We start from the raw sequence: 21,372 nt of genomic DNA on the forward strand, positions 1-21,372 counted from the left end.
TGGGGCCCAACAGTATAGCCATAGGTGTGGGCTTTGAGGAGGGTGGCAGGGGAAAAGGACTGAATGAAAGGGATGAGTTTCTCCAAGGAGTGGGCTGTCGTTACAGATCAGCTGGGAAGAGGGGGAAGTAACTGGTGTGAGGGCAAAGCCCAGTGTTAACAACCCACCAGAACCAAACGGAATTATTCAGGTGGATTTTAGTGCTGGAAATGTTTAGTAGCCAGATGGGCCCTAGCTAATGGGATTATCCTCCAGAGTCAGATTCTTTTCCAGCCTCTCACCCCTGCACAACTGGGTTGAAAAATCTCAAGAAAAGCAGAATTTCCCATGTGATTTTGGCAATTGGCTTTGGTCCTCACGAGAACCCAGTTTCACAAAATAAATAGCAGGAAAAGTTACCTAGACTTTCTTGAATCTCATAAGTTCAATGTGACCTTTTCTAGAAGGTATATATAATCAATTTTCCCTGTGTCCATTTACATAGACCCTGAGGCTTCCCCCAGCTCCTGGAAGGTACTGCTTGCTTTAGTGATACCATGCTAAGCTGCAGAATGGTCTGAAGCATGGCTGTAGGATTGTCTTCATAAGACACGAAACTTATTTAGGGTGGGAGGTGAAGGGGTTTTCTAGTCTGGATTCCCCCTCCCACAGAGTGGAAGTAGAAACTATGTCCTGCCAGCATCCCAGCTGGGCGCTTCTCCAGCGAAAGCAGGGGCGTAGCTTGAATCCATTGTGGGTTTGGCAGCAACGGCTATTCTAGGGTTTCACTGAGGCTGTTCCTTTAACTAATTATTCCCAGTGACTTCCCAGACTCAGGGAGCCCTTTCCCCTTGAGTGCAGCTCAGCTGAATCATCCCCAAGGTAGGGAGCTCTCTCCCTGTCCCATGCCAACACAGACTGCCACCAACAGTGAGGGATGCACACTCTTTTCTCATTTTTCCCCAGCCTTGGCTGCTTTGCCTAATGCCCTTCACCTGCCAAATGTATTGTTGGTGCTTGTGTGGGCCACTCTTAGTTTGCAGTGGCTAGAGTCATTTGAAGGAGTACCAGGAGAAGCCCTCTCTGGTGGTAGTCTCTCAGGCTGAAGATGGTAGATTTGCACCTTATAGACTGATATATAGCATAAGCTTTCATAAGCAGCAGGCTTTCTTCATCAGATGCATGCTCAAACTGCCAATGTTCCTGGCACTATGGATGAGGGGAAATCACACGAGGTCCTGTGGAGGGGCCTGCAGGAAAGGTCAGGAATGGGTGAGACTTTTCAAAGACACTTGGAAGACGGAAAGAGAATTGCCCCATTTCAGACAGTGTAAGTTTAATTAGACTATTATTACAAATTAATAGATTTTGTGATTGTTTAATTGATCATGTGATTGTTTAATTGGGCAGAGTATATAAGGAAGGAAGCAAGTTACCATGTAATTAGCCCCAAACTGTGCAATTAAATTCTTATTAATACCCCAAACAGCAGGGAACATTCAAGCCTTTAATTAGCGATTAACATGAGACAGACAGAGAGCTGCATCCACATTGGCTCTTGGGAGCAGTACAAGCCTAAGCCTCTGAGGAGGGGAGACTGGAATTGTCTGATTTGTTCTAGATTCCTGGTACTGAGGAAGGGAGAGGAGTGTGTTGGAATATTTGCTAACTGCTGCCTTTCCTAAAGGTGGAGCTGTCTGCCCTGAGAGAATGAAGCATTAGTGAATCTTAGTCTAATCACCATCCACATGCCTTTAAAATTGGGACTCTCCTAATCTGAATGGCAGGAAACCTTCAAGACTGGGCACCTCATGCAGGATTTCCATCTATCTCCATGGAGAAGATTTTAAAAGATATTTAAATGTCTAAATATGCTGATAGACACCCAGTGAGATATTCAACAGCTTTAACTTTGCCCTCATTCATGATCATGTGAGTTTTCCCAGTGATGTCAGTGAGAATGATATCAAGACAATGCCCAGCAAGTTTGAAAAGCCAAGTTCATTGAATCCTGGAATCATACTAAATGTCTCCTTCATGATTCAAGCAGTTGTGCCCTGTCACTGTTCCTTCTCTGTGTACTGCTAGCAGCTGACTGCCATATGTAGATCAATGATAGGGGAAGAGAGTGGGAATATAACTTTATCTTCCTCCTGTTATTGGCACACAAGGTTTTAATTTAATAGTGACCAGACTGCTAGTAACTGTCCCTTTCTGTGCATCACACATCTCACCCAGACTACATGGCTTTGATGTGAGAAAGAAGTTTTCTTTTGATGTGAGAAGAAGTTTGTCTGGCATTTTGGGAGTTTCCAAAATATGGCTGCTCAGGCCAAGGTGGCTCACTGGATAAAACACCAGTTCCATAGCCAGTGACACACAGGAAGTGATGTAGCTAACACCATGTTAGGCCTGGGGTCCCCAGTCTGAATAGCAGATACTCACTAATAGCCCAGTTGACTGGGGGCAGCCTTTTGGGGGTACAAGTCCAGAGCAAGGTTTACACGTGTGCAAGATTTATGTGTGTCCAGAGCAAGGTTTACACTACACATGACAATTAATCGAGTCTGCTCCAACACGTGCCAAATAGCACATGTCAGAACAGAGATCTGAGTCTGCTGGAGCATCCTAATTAGTGCGCTCCAGCAGCCTCTGCATCATGTTGACCAAGCTTTGGTTAAAGCACCCCTGCTGCCATGTTGAAGTGTGGGAAACTGAATACACATGACACTGTGGGCGCTTTAATTACAGCGGCTCTCAGAGCGGCTCTAATTGAAGTGCCCTCCTCCCCTCCCCATCACAGAACACGTGTATAGGCACCTTTTGAGAGACAGCTTTTTCACTCCATCACCATCTGAGGAGGTGTGGGAGTTTAAAATGCAAATGACAGCCCAGTCCTACTGGATTTCAGATTCTCACTGTCCTGAGCTCCTAATGCTTCTGCTTCTTAAGGGAGCAGTTTCTTCTTTCTCTGACAACTTGTTTACTTAAAAGAAAGAGGAGGCCAGTTAAATTACTGCTCTCTGACACAAAAACAAGGTGCTATGAAGCACTGCACCTTGACTAACCCTGCTGGGGACCAGATTAAAGATTCCTAGGAATAACTGCACTGAACCCCTGAAAATGAAGGACTACATCTTCATTCCCAGGCAATGCTGGGATCAGTGGCGACTGCCTGAAAGAGTGACATCGTGTCCTTCCTCAACCAATGGGAACTCCACCTTACAACAAATCTGGACAGAGAGGCAGAGACGAAAAGCAGAGAGTTGCTGGAGGTCTCCTCTACCAGCTGGCGCTTGACTTTCAGTGGATGAGGCAGGGCTCCATTTGCATCTGCCTGGAAGTTCATAGAGAAATGGCATCTTCTTTAACAAAGTTATAGAGCGGGGGCATGGGAAAGATGATGTGGAGTATCCCAGCCTGCCAGCAGTGATTCAGGGCATGAAAACTGTCCAGGAATCTCAAGCCTCATGGTGGTGGAAGGAACTTTCAGTAAAGGCAATAACTATACTAAGAGAGCAGACAAAATTTTAAAATGTTTTAACTCATAAGTTCCAAAATGCTAGCATGGATCAGGCAACTTGTGTCATCACATATGGTAGCTGGATTCTGTCACAGTGTCTGGAATCCTGAAAGCACTTGTTTCATGATGTGAGGGTGAGACAGAGGAAATAATATCCAGAAAAGATTTGTTTCTGCCTTCAGGACTGTAGCCCAGTCAAGGTATTAGTTGTCTCCAAAGAATCCACTCAAGGTTGAATAGAGGCCTAGTGCAAGCCAGGACACATCTATGGGGGTTTGTTGGTACTGAGTGCTGGCAGCTGCCTAGTCAAGGTGGCTGGGTTCAGTAAAGCTGAGGATTGTCTCCAGGAACACTGAGTCCTTGTGTATGGATGGCAGGTTCCCAGCCCCATGTGACTGGGGTCTTTTCCGGATTGGGCCAGGGTGTCAGAAAGGCAGCCAGAAACTCCTTCTGGCCTAGGATGTTGTCAGTGAGATGCAGATGAATGCAGTCATCCAGTCACCTACTTGGTGTCAGGAACTGCTTTTAACCACTCCTGCTCTTTATATTGTGAGAAGAGGCCAGGGCCAGTTACTCTCTCACTGATTAAACTGGTGGCAAAGGGAATTCCATCAAGACCGGCCAATTATTTACATGACCTTTCCCCAGCTCATTTCCACCTTGGCTCCAAACCCATCCACTTCCAACAAGAATATTTTCAATGGTTTCCTTTCCCATGAGGAGTTGTATGGAAACAGCATATCAGCTGATGGGAGGAAGATAGGCACTATTGAATCAACTGCACTGCAGTGCTTTATAACAAGCCACCATCAGTGCGGTGGGAGACTCTCCAGTGCTGTCTAGCTATGCTATGAAGTTTCAAGGCCACAAACACCTGAGCAGCACTTCCAGACTGTTGTGGCTAGGTGTGTAGGGTTGCTGTGATTCCCTAATATGTATGCAGAACCACAGAAGCCTTGAGTGGACTGAATGTCTCAAAGCACTGAATCAGGTAGTGATGTCAGACCATTGCTGCCAACATCATCATCATGTTCAGCAGCACCCCCTGAAGTTCTTTTGTCCCATCAAGTAAGGGACAGCTTTCCATCTGCTTCCTTATTTCCATTTGTTAGCATAGGTACCTCATGCCAGAGTGATGCTGGATGCTCTGTTACTGGTTGATAAGACCTGTTATGTTAACATATTGATTGTGCCAGGGAGGGTTTGCTTATTCATTAGTCAGTAGGGGTGCACCTGAAAGGTTTTGGATCAGGCCCTTACATCAGTGTAAGTGAGAGAAGACTCAGGTCTCTGCAAGTCCAAAAAATTAGGATCTGCTCCAATAGTCCTTATGTGCAGCCTCATTAATTTTAATGGTCATATTCTGGCCTTGTCAGGTGCTTTAAAGAGGAATGTCTTGTGGAAAGTGTTGACCTGGATAATATCCATCTGTTACCACAGCTCTTTTCATGCATAGATCTCAAACCACTCTGCAAAATGAGGCACAAAGAGGTGACATGGCTCATCCAAGTTCACTCAGGAGTTCATTATCAAAGCCATGAATATCAAAGCCTAAGCCCCAACCAGGTACTCTATCACAAGGCCAAGGCATAAACTTCATTGATTTGACTTTCAGTGAGAGTTATGGCAATTCAGCACAGTGCAGGATGGAGATCCAGGTGCAGAATGGCTGTAAGGTGGAGTCCTCCAGTTGAAGTAAGCCTGTGAGAGTAGAGCTAATTTTCTTTTGAAGAGCTTGTTTCAATTTATTTTGCCCCTTTTCCTGAACCCAACCAGAACGTGAACATGCAGAATTCTGCAGCTGCTGTAGAAATGAAAACTAAGAGCAGGATCACCAACTCTTGTGATTGCCAACCATAAGACTCCTGTGATACTTGATGCTTTTCTTAAAGCTCCAGGTCCTGGACTCATGGGATGCCTGAGAGCCAAAGCTTCTGTCCCTCATGGTTGTGGAGAAAATGTGAATTCTAATACTCAAGACCCAAAAAGCAAATAAAACAACTCTAAACTATGTAATTGTGAAGTCCACCTCCTGCTCTTGAAGCCAATCTTATGATTCTTTTAGGACCTGACTCATGATGTTTGAACAACTGGGGCTGACAGTCTTGTAATGAAGACGTAAAAACACTACTGAGTCATTTCAGACTCCAGAGAGTGTCTTTGTGGGTTGAGTTCTGCTTTGGGGAGAAGGCTCAGGTTGATACTAAGCCACTTTTTCCACCCTTGCTGCTCGATGGTGCAGAGGCTGGGACTGAAAGCAGAAACGGGAAGGTGGGAGGTGGGGGATTGACTCTGTGGAGGAAGGCTGCCATTTGATCTTCAGGGGGTTAAGCCTCCACAGCTTTCTTCAGTTGGCTGTTGTGAGGAATGGAGGCTGGGAACTGCCAGTGGTGGGGGCTGGAGCTGAGGCCAGGAGGGGAAATTTCACACAAATGACAAGCAGGCCCAGCAGTTAAATCTTGGGCTGACATGTTAATGAATTTCACAGTATGCCTGGAAAAACTCTCACCCAGCCTCAATTTACCAGAGAAAGAGGGGGCTGCAGGGGAGGGGCAGGGTGCTGGGTTTAGCCGAAGGAAATCTTGTTCCCATTATCTTTTGCGAGAGTTTTAAACAGGAACTAGCAGCACTTTTTCCTTTTTATCTCACACACGTGGATTCGGATATTTTTTTTCTTTTTGGTTCCTGTGGCTAATAAAAGAAACAAGGGAGTGTGTGTGGGGTGTGGGCGCTAAATGAAATGAGTTCAACAACTCCCTCCCCTGGCGCTGTCTGGCTAGCAGATTGGAGACCTGGCTCTTCCTCTCCGCCACACCACCCTGGCCACAGCTGGCACCATTTGCACTCCCTCAGGCCTGGCACTGAACAGCGCCAGGAGGAACTTGCCTTCCCACCCCCACCCTCTGGCACAAAGCGGGTGGTCCTTTCAAGGGCAAGGCTGGGGCCGCCCTCTGTGAGCAGGCTTGAGGGAGGGAGGGAAGGAAGTAACAATTATGGATACCTGGTTTCTCTCGCACCTGGAGGGCCCAATCCTGCCTCCAATACAATCAGTAACACAGCATTTACTGATTCAGTAGTGCCAGGGCAGGGCCTGAGGGAGCGGCTCTTTGGGTGCTGTGTAGTGGCCAGCTGTGACAAGCTGGTGAGCTGGGTTTTTCCCTGCCTTTGATGGAGTATGAGACTGTTTCTGACTGAGGGGAAGATAAGCTGTGCTTAAAGGTAAGGCATGGTTCTCATAAGCTAATACTGTCAGCTCATGTCTCTCTGACCAAGTTTGTCTATGAGGTGCCACCCTGCTCTGCCTTCTGCAAGGCTGTGATTAGGAAACGTGGTGTAATCAGGTGGTGAGGATACAGTTAGCAGATGTGAGACCTCCCTTCTCTTTCTGGTTTCAACACCAATTCACTGTGTGGCCTCCTGCAAGTCACACAGCTCTCTGTGCCTTTCTTTCCATGCCTGAATGGGGCTAAGATAGCTACTTCACAGGAGGAATGTTGAGTACCCGTGATCCCCGTGAATGGCGAAATCTGTGAATAAGGCACTGCGTTCATGAACACAGTGCCCCCGGCAGCGGGGGGGAGGGGAGGCATGGCTCCGGCGGTGGCGGCGGGAACCTGGCAGCAACAAGCACACAGCTCCCAAGGAGCTCACGTAAGTGTTTAAAGTGTATTTAAAATGTGGGTTCGGGATTTGTGAATATCTGAAACCGCGAATGCTGAACCCGTGAATACCGAGGGTTTCCTATATTCTTATCACTCTGTTGCAAGCCTCTGGGACCATGATCAGGGTGGGATGAACCCCCTTACCCCTACTGATCCATCCGTGGGACATAGTTCCTGTTACCACCATGCCTCATGCCCCTGCTTGGCTTGGTGCCAGGGAGGCTTCTTCTATTTTGGGTAGCTCTGTGCTGTGGGTGGCTGCCATCTGTTGGTAACAGCAGTGGAGATGTAGCAGCAGGATGGCAGGTGCTTAGCTGGCTCTACTAGCCTTTCCCCTCAGCCTCCTGCCCTAACATCCTTTTTGCACTTGTCTCTGATTTATGGCAGAACTGCTCTCCCAGCACCCTCCCCCCACATGCCCTGCTCCTCAGCAGCAATCTCCCCTGCACCCAGCCCGGGGTCGGGGCTGCGGATATTACACATCTGGACAACACATTGAAGCCGGCTGCTTGTTCCCCTCCCCCAGCTCCTTGCCCATCCCACCAGGAATGCCTGTATGTCAGCCAGGAATTAAGCCATGAAAGAGCTGATGGGGCAATGAGGGGATGATCAAGGGCTCCATGGGGGGAGCTGCCTCAGACACTAGGGCCTTGGTGGTTCCCTCCTCCTTGTTGACTGCTTTAGGACACCATCTTCTTTTGTCTGTCAACCCTGCTCTTACCTCCCCCGCTCCCCAGCTCCTCCTTCCCCTTTTTCCTCAGAGGCCCTCTAGGTTGAATGTTCCCTCCTATCCCCCTCACAATGAAAGCAGCTATCTAATAGATGGAGCTCCTGCTGGGAGCCTGTTTATAGGCGTACAAGGGCAGACACCTGCTCCTTCCATCCCTTAGATGCAGGCTGGGAGGGGCCAGGCACTGGCTCCATCAGTGTTTTGGGAAAAGGCCTGTTTGGCTTCAGGTTGCCACTGTTTATTCTTCTCATCAAGACACAGGGTTTCTTGCTGGCTTCAGGCTTCATTAGGCTGGGTTCTCTGCTTCATTGAAGAAAGGCAAAAGAGAGGAGAGGCTGGGGAGAGCTAGCATAGGTTGGGATGAGGATATGAAGCAAGACCTCCACTGATGTTATTTTATCAGCATGAATTTGAATCTGTTTGTATTGTGGCAGTGCCTACCAGACCAGTGTCTCATTGTCCTAGGCACAGAACAAACACGGAAGAAAAATGTATTCCCTGTCCCACATAAGAATGCATAAAACTCCAAGAAGTGGGTTTAAGGGACTCTAGACTGGAGTAACTTCCTTCTGCCACCTGCAACCTGTAAGTTGCATTAATTTAAATTCTTACCAGATTTCCAAGATTTAGATCTTGATCTTGCTCCCTTTGAAGTCAGGAGCAAAGTCTTCCTGGTGAACGATGACAGGTCCTTAGATTCGTACCTATCCACCCAATGGAGGACTAATATTGCCCTCTGGCTTTCAGATCACCACCAGACTTGCCCCTCTAAGTCTGATGAAGCTTAAGCCAGAATAACCCTTTTGCTGACAGGCTGGCTGAAAGATCTGCAGCCAGGAAAGTGACTTATGGGACAGTCTGAAAATGTGTAAGGTAGTCTTTTGGGTCCTAACCTAAATTTCCTGTTTTCTTTCCTGTCTAAATTATATAATTTCAGCCTCCTTACACATCAATAAGTGGGTGTGTGCAGGCCTAGAGAGATTGAGGGTAAATCATCTCTGATTTACAGCACTTTACACATCACCTCCTAATTTGGTCCTTAAATGGTTCTCTGCAACAATGGACCAACTTCAAAGGTTCAGTTCAGCAGCCAGATGTTTCAGTCCCTTGGGTTTCCAAAAGAGAATGAGGTCTTGGCCTTTCTCTTGGGATTGCTAGCTACTCCTGCTCCTTGTCTCATTTGTAACCTGTAAATACAGAGACAACAATAAAAAGAACAAATAAGGAGGCACTGGCAGAAATGAACTGAAATTTCCACGTTTGGACTCTTTGTTTCAAGTCAGGGATGAAGGACTGAATTGCTTTTAGTTTTTCTGTACCGGCTATTTAAATCCTGCTTACTGATCTGTAAATCATCAGCCCAGCCAGCATTGCTTCCATAGCACTGAGCTCGAACTTTTACAAGATGTCCTACACATAGAAGTTGAAGGTGGACAGCTCAGCAATTGTATTGCAGATACATTTGGGCAGAGGTGATGCCCACACTGTTGTGTATTTCTTAGTTTATAATTGGTTTCACCTTTTACAAAGCAAGCACAATTCTAGTCCTTTATTCTAAGAGTCTGTTGTATACAGTAGCATTCCAACCTGGCTTCCACGCCGCCCTTCCAATGTGTCTCATGCTAGATCCAGAGAGCCTGCCGAATCCTAGAAATGAGTCCATGTAAGCACCTCAGGTAGGTCTTGAGTGCATGCCTGAGACAGCCTAGGAATAGCAGTGGGCATGCATTACATTACCCTTTTTTTTTCTGAGCTGTCATGTGCAGAGTGGGAGTGAGTGGTTGGGTGTCTCCGTAATCCATTCAGTTCTGCTTAGACTGACAACATTTATTTCACTGGGAGTCTGGATTGAGATCCCTGGGCACTGAAGAGGCAGCAGACATCAGAGCTTTTAGCCTCATTTGTCTTCACCTGTCCTGGTTCAGGTGGGCAATGGAGCTGTGCACCTTGTTTTGGCCTCTTTGCGTCACTGTGTTGGAGCTGTAGATCATATTCTTCCAGTGGCTCTAAGTCTGGAACTTGACCTGAGTGGCCTGTGAAAGGATCTTACGCTGAGTCTGAGGGGGCAGGAGAATGTTTGTTTCCTTCCTCTGTCACCTCACTCCCTCTCCCCTCCTCCTGCAGCCTGTAACTGTAACCTGCATGCCCGGCGCTGTCGCTTCAACATGGAGCTCTACAAACTCTCCGGGAGGAAGAGCGGAGGTGTCTGCCTTAACTGTCGGCACAACACCGCGGGCCGCCACTGCCATTATTGCAAGGAAGGTTTCTACCGGGACCTGAGCAAATCCATCACTGACCGCAAGGCCTGCAAAGGTAAGGCAAGGAGAGGGCCTTTGGGTGGGAGACTGTCCACATAGGATCTGTACACCCCTCTTTGCCACCTATTTTGCCTATTCTCTTTCCCTAAGCTGTCTCCTCTCCATCCATCCCTCCTCTTTCTCCTATACATCTCTTGGCTGCAGTGTGTCCTTCCTTAAATGAGGACTACTTTTTAAAATAAAATCTATTTCTTATTTGATGCAGCTGCTTACTCCCATGTGGACTTCCTTTTTCCTCCTGCCCCTCCCTATATTCCAGTCACCACCAGTTCCCTTCCTCTGACTGGCTCTCTTCTGAGGCAGACACCTCTGCAGCTTTTCAAATGAATGGATGAAGTGACAGAGCAATCTGAGGGCAAAGAAATAAAATGGAAGGTTACTAGGCATGTCTTCTGCAGAGGAACTGAGCATGTCGTCAGTGGGAGCGTTTTAGTCTCTGTTATACAGACGATCAGGATGGAATACATGCATCCCTAATCTAAATTTGTATTTCTTATTTCTAATGCATCCATCACCTTAGTCTCTAGGGGTCCATATATATAAGCATATAAAGCCTCGTCTGTGTTGGAAACTTGCTCTACGGTAAGTAAATTGATTTAAAATTGATCTAGTGATACAGAGCCAACCACTAATGTAGATGCACTTAAAAGGATTTAAGTCACTCTCAGAAGTGATTTAGATTAAAGCAAAAGATTACCACATGGGTTTGCCTGACTGAGAGTGTCCATTTTAGGAGTTTGTACTGCTGGCACTTATTGTTTTTGGTTACACTGATCTAAGTTTTCTAGTACAGAGCCACTGGAATGGCCTGATTTTTAAGAGTTGTTGAGCACCCATGGCTCCTGTTAATTTTGCTCCTGTTAATTGCAGCCAAAGGTATTAGTTTACTACCACTAGAATCAGGTAAGAACCATTTTGGATTCAGAATTACAGCCTGATTCTGTGAACTACTTGGAAAACACCAGTTCTTTTGGGATGTGGACCTCTCCTTACCCTGGTTTTAGCTCTGAGTTTGGTAGTGCTCTGGAACCAAGCTGAGATTAAGCCTCTTTCTTCACTCAGATCCCTCCTCAAGCACACTTCCTCCATGAAGCCTCATGGGTGACAATAGTTCCACCAAGGGAAGTTTGCTTCACATAACAAAAGATACAGCTTGCATCACCCTGACCATCAACAGAAACATTATTCATCTGGACTCAGATCCTGGCCCCATTCAAGTCAATGGGTTTTGCAACTGACTCCACTGAAGCCAAGATTTCACCCCCAAACCCTTTGTCTAATTTAGGATGGTGACCTTCTTTTGGAAAGGGGTGTGGCTTCCTCTCTGGCATGTAGCACATTGTAATGATAATAATAAAGTATGTATCCATTGCAAAAGAATGATGGATTATCCATCTTAAGCCTGTGGGTGAGCACAGAAAGCTTTACATATTAAGGAAGACAGCTCAGAAGGTATCTATCTCATCTCCACAAGTTAGCCAGCTTCTGGGATCAGATTGGTCTTCAGCTTTTAATTTCATTTCTTGTTTCAATTTAAAAGAATAAAATACTTTTCTACCTACATTTACCATAAGATGGGCAATACATTCAGGGCAGTCTGCTTAATGCTTCATCCAGCTACCAGCCACATTTCATTAGTTTCCTTGGGAAAGCACTTGGAGCATCTTTACATGTGCTGAAGGGGGAGGGGAAAGAGGTGTTAATTACAGCCGCTCTAATGAAAGTTCCCCCCCAGTGTCTTGTGTATTCAGCGGCCCATGCTTCAAAATAGCAGTGGGAGAACTTTAACTAAAGCTCGTTCAAAGAGCTTTAATTACAATGCTCCTGCTGCCATTTTGCTGAATACATAAGACATGGAGGCTGCGGGAGTGCACTAGTTAGCACACTCCAGCTGTAATTACAGTGCGTTGGAGCAGTGTCTCTGTACATCTACAGGCACCCTTAGGTGCTCAAGGTAGCAGTGGAAAAAAGCATTCTCTCCCCCAGCTGCCAGTGAGGTTTTCTATACAACTAGAGCAGAGATATTTCAAAATGAATCTGGAAGAAAAAAAATCCCCCTATGATAGCTCACATTTTCCTTCTGTCTCTTTCCTTCTGGGTTCTAGAAGCTGAAATGCCCTAGCATAGAGTCAGGAGCCAGGCTTTTTTTTCAGTATTTCAAGGCTTGTTATCTCTATGCCAGAGATGCAGGACACTGTAAAGGAGTTTTGGTTATGCATCCAAGCCAAAGTGGCTGTACTATTCTGAGGTTTGCCTTGTGCTACTTACTAATTCCCAGGATGGTGGTAGAGGTGGTGTCTGGCCTGGGAGACTAGGGGCTCCTCTGATTTTCAGACCTTGATGTCTGCCAGATGATAGTGGCTAAGCATCTGCTCTGGGAGTGACCCTCCCATCCTGTACCTGGCTCTGGGGTGCCAGAGTGGATTGTGTGAATCAGTGCCTTGGTTTGCTTTTTCTTAAAAGCATTGCAGGTCAAAAGCAGCACTAGACTGAAAAAGCTCTTTTGATGTAAGATCAGCCTACAAGCAGTGACTGCTGATTTTTCAGGAAGAGTGAGGGGGAAGAGACTTTAACTGGGTAGCAACAGAATGAGTTTAAAATATACACATTTGGCCCGTGAAGGGTGCCCTCCTAGCAGATCATAATAATTTCTAGGTATGACATATTTGTGGCTTACTGTAGCTTGTCCATTGAAGATGTGCTTGGAATCTGCATACTGCTAATCCAGGCTGCTAGGCCTGATATAGAAAAATTACTCCCTGCCCCACCTCCCACCCCCTTCCCCCAGGGATTTAGCCGAACGTGGATGTGGAGAGGAGAGAAACTTCACAGTTTTAACAAGCGCCTCATAAAGTGAAAAGCAGCAGTGGCAGAAGGAGCGCAGCAGAGGCCGGGTCTGGCACGGGGAGGTGAGACCTGCCTCACAGCCAGGTCATTAGGAAACGGAGAGCTAATCATTTTTAATAACCCGAGCAGCTGAGTTGGCAGGCCGCCGTGCATGTGCGTCTCACCTCGGCAGCCAGCTTTCCCCCAGCCTGGGGATTCTGTGCTCCCTCCAAAGTGCCATTAGCCTTTCAGAGACTTGCCGTGGCAACGGCCTTGGAAACAGCACCCCTTTGCTACCCCATCTAGCCATGAACACATTGTGCTGAACATCTTGCATCAGAAAAAAGCATGAGTCCCCTCCAGGAAATCACTGCAGGAATGGAGTTGGAACTGGGGTGGGGGGGAGTGCATTGGTATGGCATATGATCTGTAAATGAGCACCACATCTCCAGAAATTAATTCATGGAGCATTTGCTCACTGATTTTGCCAAGGGGCAGTTTCCTTCTCTACGGAGAAGTGGGAGTGACTCCCAGAATGCTATGGGGGACAGGTGAGTACCTGCACTCCCCACTTCTGGACCTCTATAGCATGTCTCCCTGGCCATCATGCTCGATTTGATGTTACCTAAGCAGTGCTCATCATGCAGTAGCTCTGGAACAAAGAGAGGCTGAGTGTGCTGGAGGCTTGTGACACTTTTGAGGGCACATTTTTGGGGGAGAGGAGTTGGGAGTGGGTCAGCCAAGCTCCCCCTTCCCCCAGTGTTTCCATGGCATCAAGGAATGCCATGCTGAGACCTGATGCACAGCTGGGCCTCAGCACTCAGGCACCTACTTCCCATGTGAGACCCATGAGAGACCCCCTCCCTTAGCTTTGCAGGGCTTGGGCATAGTCCTTCCTGATGTACCATTCAGCCTAGTGCCTTCCTCTCTCTCAGCTGTGTAGGGAGGAAGGGATTGCTTGGATCTCTATGTTAGGGGTTTCACATTGAATTTGAGGATTCTAGTGCCATAGCTTTCATGCATCAGGGCCCTGGGCTGCCACTGGGTGGTGACAGTTGATGGATCCCACTGCACAGCAAGAAACAGTGGCGACACAAAGGGGGTGCATGGGGGTGCACGTGCACCCCCTGAGAGCACTGGTGCACCCCGTCACATCAGCATTCCCTACTTAGGTGCCGGACGGTGGGGCAGGTGGGAGCACTGGTGCCCCTCCTGAGAGTGCTGGCTACGGAGTGGGGGCGCCAGGAGAAGTGCTGCTGGCACTTCTGGGTTGGTGCACGCAACAAATGGGGGGGAACCTCCCCAGTCGCTGACTGACTGCTGTGGGGGCAAGTGCGCCCCTCCCCCTGCCATCCCCAACCTAGGATACACCAGTCGCCCATGACAAGAAAGCCAGAAAAGCTGGACTGGATGCTTATCTTGCTGGGATCCTATGACCCCAGCTGACTTCCTGCCCTTTGGGCAGGGGGCTGGACTCGATGATCTTCCGAGGTCCCTTCCAGCCCTAATGTCTATGAAATCTATGAAATTAAACCAGTGTCTTCTACTCACACATCTTCATTCCAGCATCACTGGCATTGAGGGCTACATGCAGCTCAGACACTTTCTAGGAGTACTTCTGCTGTCCCCAGGCATGGGTCAGTGTGCCTCTGATCCCAGCCCACCTCAGCCACCACCATGTGATTTCCCAGGTAACAGCTGTTAGGGGAAAGTACTCCCTAAATATTGCAACCCAGCATAAAAGCAGCAGGGCAGGCAGCAAATTTGTCAGCTTGTGGTTTCTTGAAAAAGCCCTGAGTCATTTCCTCTGGGGGGTAGGGAGGGGATTTGCAGGAACTGTAGCTGCAATGAAATCTCCCCTGGCTCTCCCTACCATTCTTTCCTCTCTCCCTTTCCCTCCTCTCTGTCATGCATGTACAGGCTTCGCTCTTACCCATACACACCCCTGCTTTCAAAGTGTTGATACTGGACGCTCATTGAGGTAGGCCTTTATTCCTGTTTTTGTTCCATCCCTCAGCACCTGCTCTTCTAGCCCTGAGCTCTATCCTCACACAGTAAACAGATGGGCACTAACCTATTCTGGGCTTAACCTCTCTCATTGGAAGAAGCCACAAAGTCTTCCCCTCCACTTAGTGATCCCTCCAGAATCTGACTTCAAGATCACTCTAGCTAGTATTGCCAAGCCCAAGAGCACCATAAATATGTGCACAACATACCCAAAGATGGATTTAAAATTTTGAAAAGGGGGTGCAGATGGTGTGGTGCATTCTAATATATAACACAACACATCATTTTCTCCAATTAAAAAGGAACTAGAAGTTTTACTAATATGCTAAAGGTCTAGGGCTGAATTATTCATTTTAAGATCAAAGTAAAAACAAATATACCTTTATTGAAACATGCATTAATTTGCTATATCGAATATTATGTATCAAAACACCAGAAACTGGGTAAAAAATAATCAAAAGATGATGTTTCATTAGCCATTAATCATTACAATGAAATGTACATCTCTTTTCAGATTCATAAAACTAAATCAAGACTTCCTGAGCATCTTGCCAATGCACCCAGTGTTTCACTGAAAGTTATTTCCACACAGGAGTTTTAGGTAGAGTTAAAAACAGTCCGCTAGGCTGTAAAATAGGAGTTACATTACCAGGAGCCACTAACAGACAGCAGAATTGCAGAAAAAAGGATAGCTTGATTAATGGAATATCAAGACTATTAAAAAAGGCGAAAGAGTCATTAACACCTGTGGAATGAAGAGTTCATAGAATAGATAGATTCATGTAAGGGACTGGAAGGGACCGCACAAGATCATTTTCTCTAGCCCCTTCCACAAGGCAGGAAAGACAACTGGGGCCAGGTGACCCCAGAGAGGTGACCATCCCGTCTCCTCTTGAAGATTTCCAGGGTAGATAATTACATCACCTCTGGAGGGAGTTTATTCCACAGTGGGGACACCCTAACTGCGAAGAAGTGTTTCCTAGTGTTAAGCCTGAAATAGTCTTCCAGGAGTTTGTGGTCATTACTCCTGGTTTTCCACAAGGGAACCCTGGTGAACAGTTGTTTGCTGAGCCCCCTGATATAGTGGTGAGCTGCTATCAAGTCCCCTCTCAGCCTTCTCTTTTTTAGGCGGAAGAGACCCAAGTCCCTCAGCCTTTCCTCATATGGCTTGCCTTGCAAGTCTCTGATCATACAGGTGGCTCTTCTCTGGACTCTCTCAAGCTTTTCCACATCCTTGTTGAAGTGCAGGATGCAGAGATAGACACAGTACTCCAGATGTGGTCTCACCAGTGCTGAATAAAGTGGAAGAATCACTTCCTTGGTTTTGCTTGAGATGTTGATGCATGCCAGAGTATTGTTTACCCAGCTGGCTACAGCATTGCACTAACGGCTCACATTCATACTATAGCCTATTATTACCCCTAGGTCCCTTTCAGTCATGGTGTTAGTGAGTTTGGTGCCACCAAGCCTGTAAGTATGTGGGGGATTGTTCATCTGCAGATGGAGCACTTTATGCTTCTCAGTGTTGAACTTCACCTGGTTCTGATCTGCCCAACCTGCCAGCCTGTCTACGTCCACCTATATCTGCAGCCTATCTTTAAGCATGACCACGCTCCCCCATAACTTGGTGCTGCCCGTGAACTTGGCCAGTGAGCTCTTTACCCCTACATCCAAATCATTGATAAAGATGTTGAAAAACACTGGACCAAGCACGGACCTCTGAGTCACACCACTGGCTACTTCACACCAGGATGACACAGATCCGTTCATTAGAAATCTCTGGGTCCTACCCTGCAGCCAGCTTCCCACCCACCGAACTGTTGAGCAGTTAAGCCTGCAGTTGGCCTTCTCCACTGACCAGGCCTCCTCCAATGACCTGGCTTCTTCCAATTTTTAAGCCTGCACTGGCCTTCTCCAATTTTCCTGTGATAACATCATGGGATACCAGATCAAAAGCCTTTTGGAAGTCTAGGTATACAATGTCAACCTCCTCTTTCTTATCCAGGTAGAGAGTTACCTGGTCATAGAAGATGAGATTGGTAAGACAAGACTTGTCCATGATGAAGCCGTGCTGGCTGTCATTCAAAATCCTACTTTCTGCAAGCCTTTTGCACATAGACTCCTTGATGAATTTTTCCAGGTTTTTCCCTGGAATAGAGGTTAGGCTAATTGGCCTATAGTTGCCTGGGTCCTCTTTCTTCCCCTTTTTGAAGATGGGTACAACATTGGCCCTCTTCCAGTCAACCATAGAAAGGTAGTCATTCCCACCATGTCCATTCTGTATCCTATTTAGCATAATTTTCCCTTTGATCCAGTGAAATACCAAAGCAAAATAGTCATTTAGGAGTTCCATTTTCTCCTGAGTGTCGGTAACCAGCCAACCTGAGTTGTTAAGCAATGGACCCATGCTTCCATTTGTTTTCCTCCTGTTCCCTACATACCTAAAGAAGGACTTCTTATTGTCCTTGATTTCTATTGCTAGTTGAAATTCAGTCATCACTTTAGCCTTTCTAATGTACTCCCTACAAGTGCGGGCCATTGTTGTATAGTTCTCCTTGGGGACTGTCTCAAGCTTCCATTATTTGTATGCCTCTTTCTTCTTTTTCAAGAGGACCACGATATCCCTAATAAACCAAGTGGGCTTCCCAGCCCTTCTGCTACCTTTCCTCTGCAAGGGAATGGTTTTCTTTTGTGCTTCAAGGATCGTGTCCTTGAGGAACGACCATTCTTCATGCACTCCTTTCACTTTTGGTCCCTGGTCCTGCAGCACTTCCCCTACCATTGCCCGGAGCTTGTTGAAATTCACTTTTTTGAAGTCGAAACCTTCAACCCTGCTGGCTGGTTAGCCTGCCTTGCAATGGACAGTGAACGTGATGGTTTCATGTTCACTGTTGCCCAGGTTACCCTCTATATTTAAGTTGCTCACCAGTTTGTCTCCTTTAGCCAAGACCAAGTCTAAGACAGCGTTACCTCTGGTTGGCCTGTGCACCTCCTGAGTCAGGTAGAACTCTTCAATACAGGTCAGGAAGCAATGTGATCCATCCAACTTAGCCAAGTATTCCTTCCAAGAGATATCTGGATAATTGAAGTTGCCCATGGTGACTATGTCTCATGCATGTTTGGCCTCTGCCAGTTCTTGAGAGAATTCCAGATTGAGCTCCTCCCCCTGGTTTGGTAGTCTGTAGTATACACCTACAGTTCAGTCTCTCTTGCTGTGCCCCCTCCCCCCCCCCGTCCCCTTTCCACAGTTTGACCCAAAGGGTTTTGAGCCGCTCATCTTTGGATCCTATGTCGGCATCCAAGAAGGTGTACTGCTTCCCCACATAGAGAGCTACACCTCCACCTTTCTTCCCTACTCAGTCCCTTCTGTGCAAGGTGTAGCCCTCTATGGCTACGCTGCAATCATGTAAGGTCTTCATAATCCCTGCTAGATTGTAATGCCCACTGGAGAGTAGGAGGGCTAGTTCCTCCTGCTTGTTCCCCGTGCTCCTGGCATTAATGTACAGCCACCTGAGTCCTCCAGTTGAGGCGATCAATTTCTTATCATGCTAAGGGAGAACCGTTCCCTCAGGTCTTGCAAGAGTGAAATTCCTAGTGTCCCTAGTGTCCTATGGAGCTTTCTTGTATGTCGATCCCTGGGCATGCTCCAGTCAGTGTTTCCTCAATCTTAGCTTAAAGCCCTACCTGGAAGACTGGCCATCCTTCAGAATGTTCAGAATGACTCGGGAAGATTATAATGAGCCATGAAGTCAATTGACTCCCTCAGTGCTGCCTGAATAGAAATGCTGCTGCCACTGCCAGGTGGTTATTTTTAAACTTTAGGTGAATCAGGAATCAAAGAAGGGCAGAGGGGAAAGGGAGGGCAACTGCACCACTGTACAACCCCCTCCCCACAATTGATCCCTGACCCTAACCACTCACTCAGAAAGGCAGTGCAGCCACTGTATAGCCCCAAGTACAGGGCTGGCTCTGTTTTCAGGCTCTTTGTATCAGCTGTACTTATTGGCACACACAGGACAGCTTGAAGGCAGTTTCATCATCTAGGTTTTGGTGTGTTCAGAGCAAGAATGAGTATGTGGAGAGAGTGCTTCACAGCAGCCCTTCCAAATGCCATGTAGACGTACCCTCATGGCCCACTCCAGAGAAGTCCTGGCCCTGCAGTGCTCTGGGTACTGCCAGCTGTTGTCACAGAGGCCTTGGTCAATGCTAGCTTACTCCACACTGAAGATCCTGGGCAGAGTGTCACCTCTCTTCCTTCAGATTTGCACGGCTATGAATGCATTGGGAACAGAAGCAGGTTTTGCACAGTATTTTATGAAAAGAACACATATCTTTATGTATGAGTCAGAGGCTTCTTTGTTACAAAAATCAGGTTGGAAATCACATGAAGTTTCCTGTATATCATATCTCCATCTTGTCCCTGTGAGATAACCAGAAAGGCCTTTCTCACACAAACTGGTGCCGGGCCAAACTGGGGAAAGCAGAAAGAGCACTAAAATGAAAAAAATTAAAATGGTAGAATTACATTGGCCAAATATTTCCAGTCTTCCATGGCTCAGCTGGAAATGTCTTGACATTATCATAACCTGGAGCTATGAAAATAGAGGCTGTTGTTAACTTGCTTATGTTTTTTGCTTGGGATTTAAGTTCCCCCTTGTAGATGCCCTATTTATTTGACCCTACACGCATGCGTGAGCACGAGCTACTAGAGAAGCTCTTCAGATAGGAAGACACCAGGCTGGGGCTGGGGGTGGGAAGGGGGAAGGTTTTTTTTTTTTTCTGTTTTTTTTTTTGCACCGGTCCTGGAAGCACAGTCAATGCGTGGAGTGGATGGAGCACGCTCCGGTTCCACCACCCAATACCAAAAAGAATCTGCTCAATATAGACCTCCTGTGGAGAACATATCAGAGGGTCAAAAGCCCCACATGAGCGGAAGGCAGGAAGAGGCTGCAGGGCCTGCCCGAAGGGGTGTGTGTGTGTGAGAGAGAGAATTCAAAGTACCAGTCGGATTTATTTCCACACACTGCTAAGTCGTGGGAGGGACTCAGTGCATTTCCTCCTCTGGCTTTCTTTCAGGCATCTTTATTTTCAGGGTTAAGGGTGGAGTAGCAAGAGAGGCCCTGGTCTCCTCCAATGAAATGCATGGTGGCTTTGACTTCCTAATCCACACAGCAAAAGGCAGCAGCTTGAAGTCTGTCAGGACAAGTCTTGTTCTGATATCCTCACAGGGAGTAATTGCAGAGTATTAGGGCAGGGTAAAGCGTCTCCATTAAGAGGCAATTCTGCTACAATTTACAGCCAAACCACAGACTGAAATGTATGGGGTGGGGGCTCCCATTCCTCAGAGCCTGTTCATTCACTTACCTTTTAGTTCTAGGGACAGAGCTCAGAGGCAGCCTGGGGCAAACTGCTGCTGGCCGCCTGCAGGGTAGGCAGAGGGAGGAGGTATGGGGAGAATTTTCCCAGTGGGTTCTGACATGGTGATGTTCCTGGAGCTTCATCTGGGACTTCATTTGCTCATTTAGGCTCAGGGGAAACAACAGGAATCCCAGCTAGGTGAGGAAGTGGCAGGAATCCATAAACATGGCTTGCAAGTGCTACTGCTTTTCTATGTCAGGGAAGGATACACTGGGGGGGAGGGGACAGAGAAGGAGGAGCCCCACCATGTGATTCACTGGGAGAACTCTACAAAATGAGTCTACTTGCTCAGCCAAACCGAAGGATTTGGGCTCTTTACATTTCCCTCCACCTTTGTCACCCCAGGAGGTAAACGCCACTCCAGCTCCTAGTATTCACTGCAAGCAAAAGGCAGGTTTCTGCCAGCTACATTTTTGGGGGCCTTATCTTGATGCACTGGCTGAATTTGTCAGCAGCCCCGGAATGTTGCGAAGTTTGACAGAGCCAGGTGAACATTTGCACTAAGCCTGTCCCCTACTAAGCTGCATATGTTAAGCAGAAGGCTGATTCTGCAGTTAGGACACTGCAGCACAACTCAGAGGATCGGTGTTCAGTGCCTGGCCCTGCTACAAACTCCCTGCAAGATCTTGGACCAGTCACCTAATCTCTCTGGGTCTGGTTCCCAAGATATAAAATGGGGACTGTCACACTTCCTTTCCTGCATTTTTTTCTGTAACTTGTTTATTTATATTGCAAGGTCTTTTAAACAATTATTGCCTCTTACAATTTGTTTGGCCAGTGCTCTGCACAATGGATGATGCCTTGGCAGCTACCAGGATATGAATAATAACTTAATGGACACCATTTCCACCATGGGATCCATAACATCTGTTCAGCACCAACAGACTGCTAATTCTCATGTAGAGAACA

General features: G+C 47.1%; 1 protein-coding gene across 1 annotated transcript in view; it reads left to right on the top strand.

Annotated features, from left to right (window-relative positions):
- Positions 1-21,372, top strand: part of NTN3 (netrin 3) — a 99,868-nt gene that overhangs the window by 32,081 nt on the left and 46,415 nt on the right. Inside the window, exon 3 of the mRNA XM_090024046.1 lies at positions 10,019-10,207. Within this exon, the coding sequence (XP_089880172.1) occupies positions 10,019-10,207 (189 nt within the window). The remainder of the gene's footprint in view (positions 1-10,018; positions 10,208-21,372) is intronic.

This window comes from Crocodylus siamensis, chromosome 12 (genome assembly GCF_052110815.1).
Source record: "Crocodylus siamensis isolate JL-2025a chromosome 12, ASM5211081v1, whole genome shotgun sequence".
Lineage (NCBI taxonomy): Eukaryota > Metazoa > Chordata > Crocodylia > Crocodylidae > Crocodylus > Crocodylus siamensis.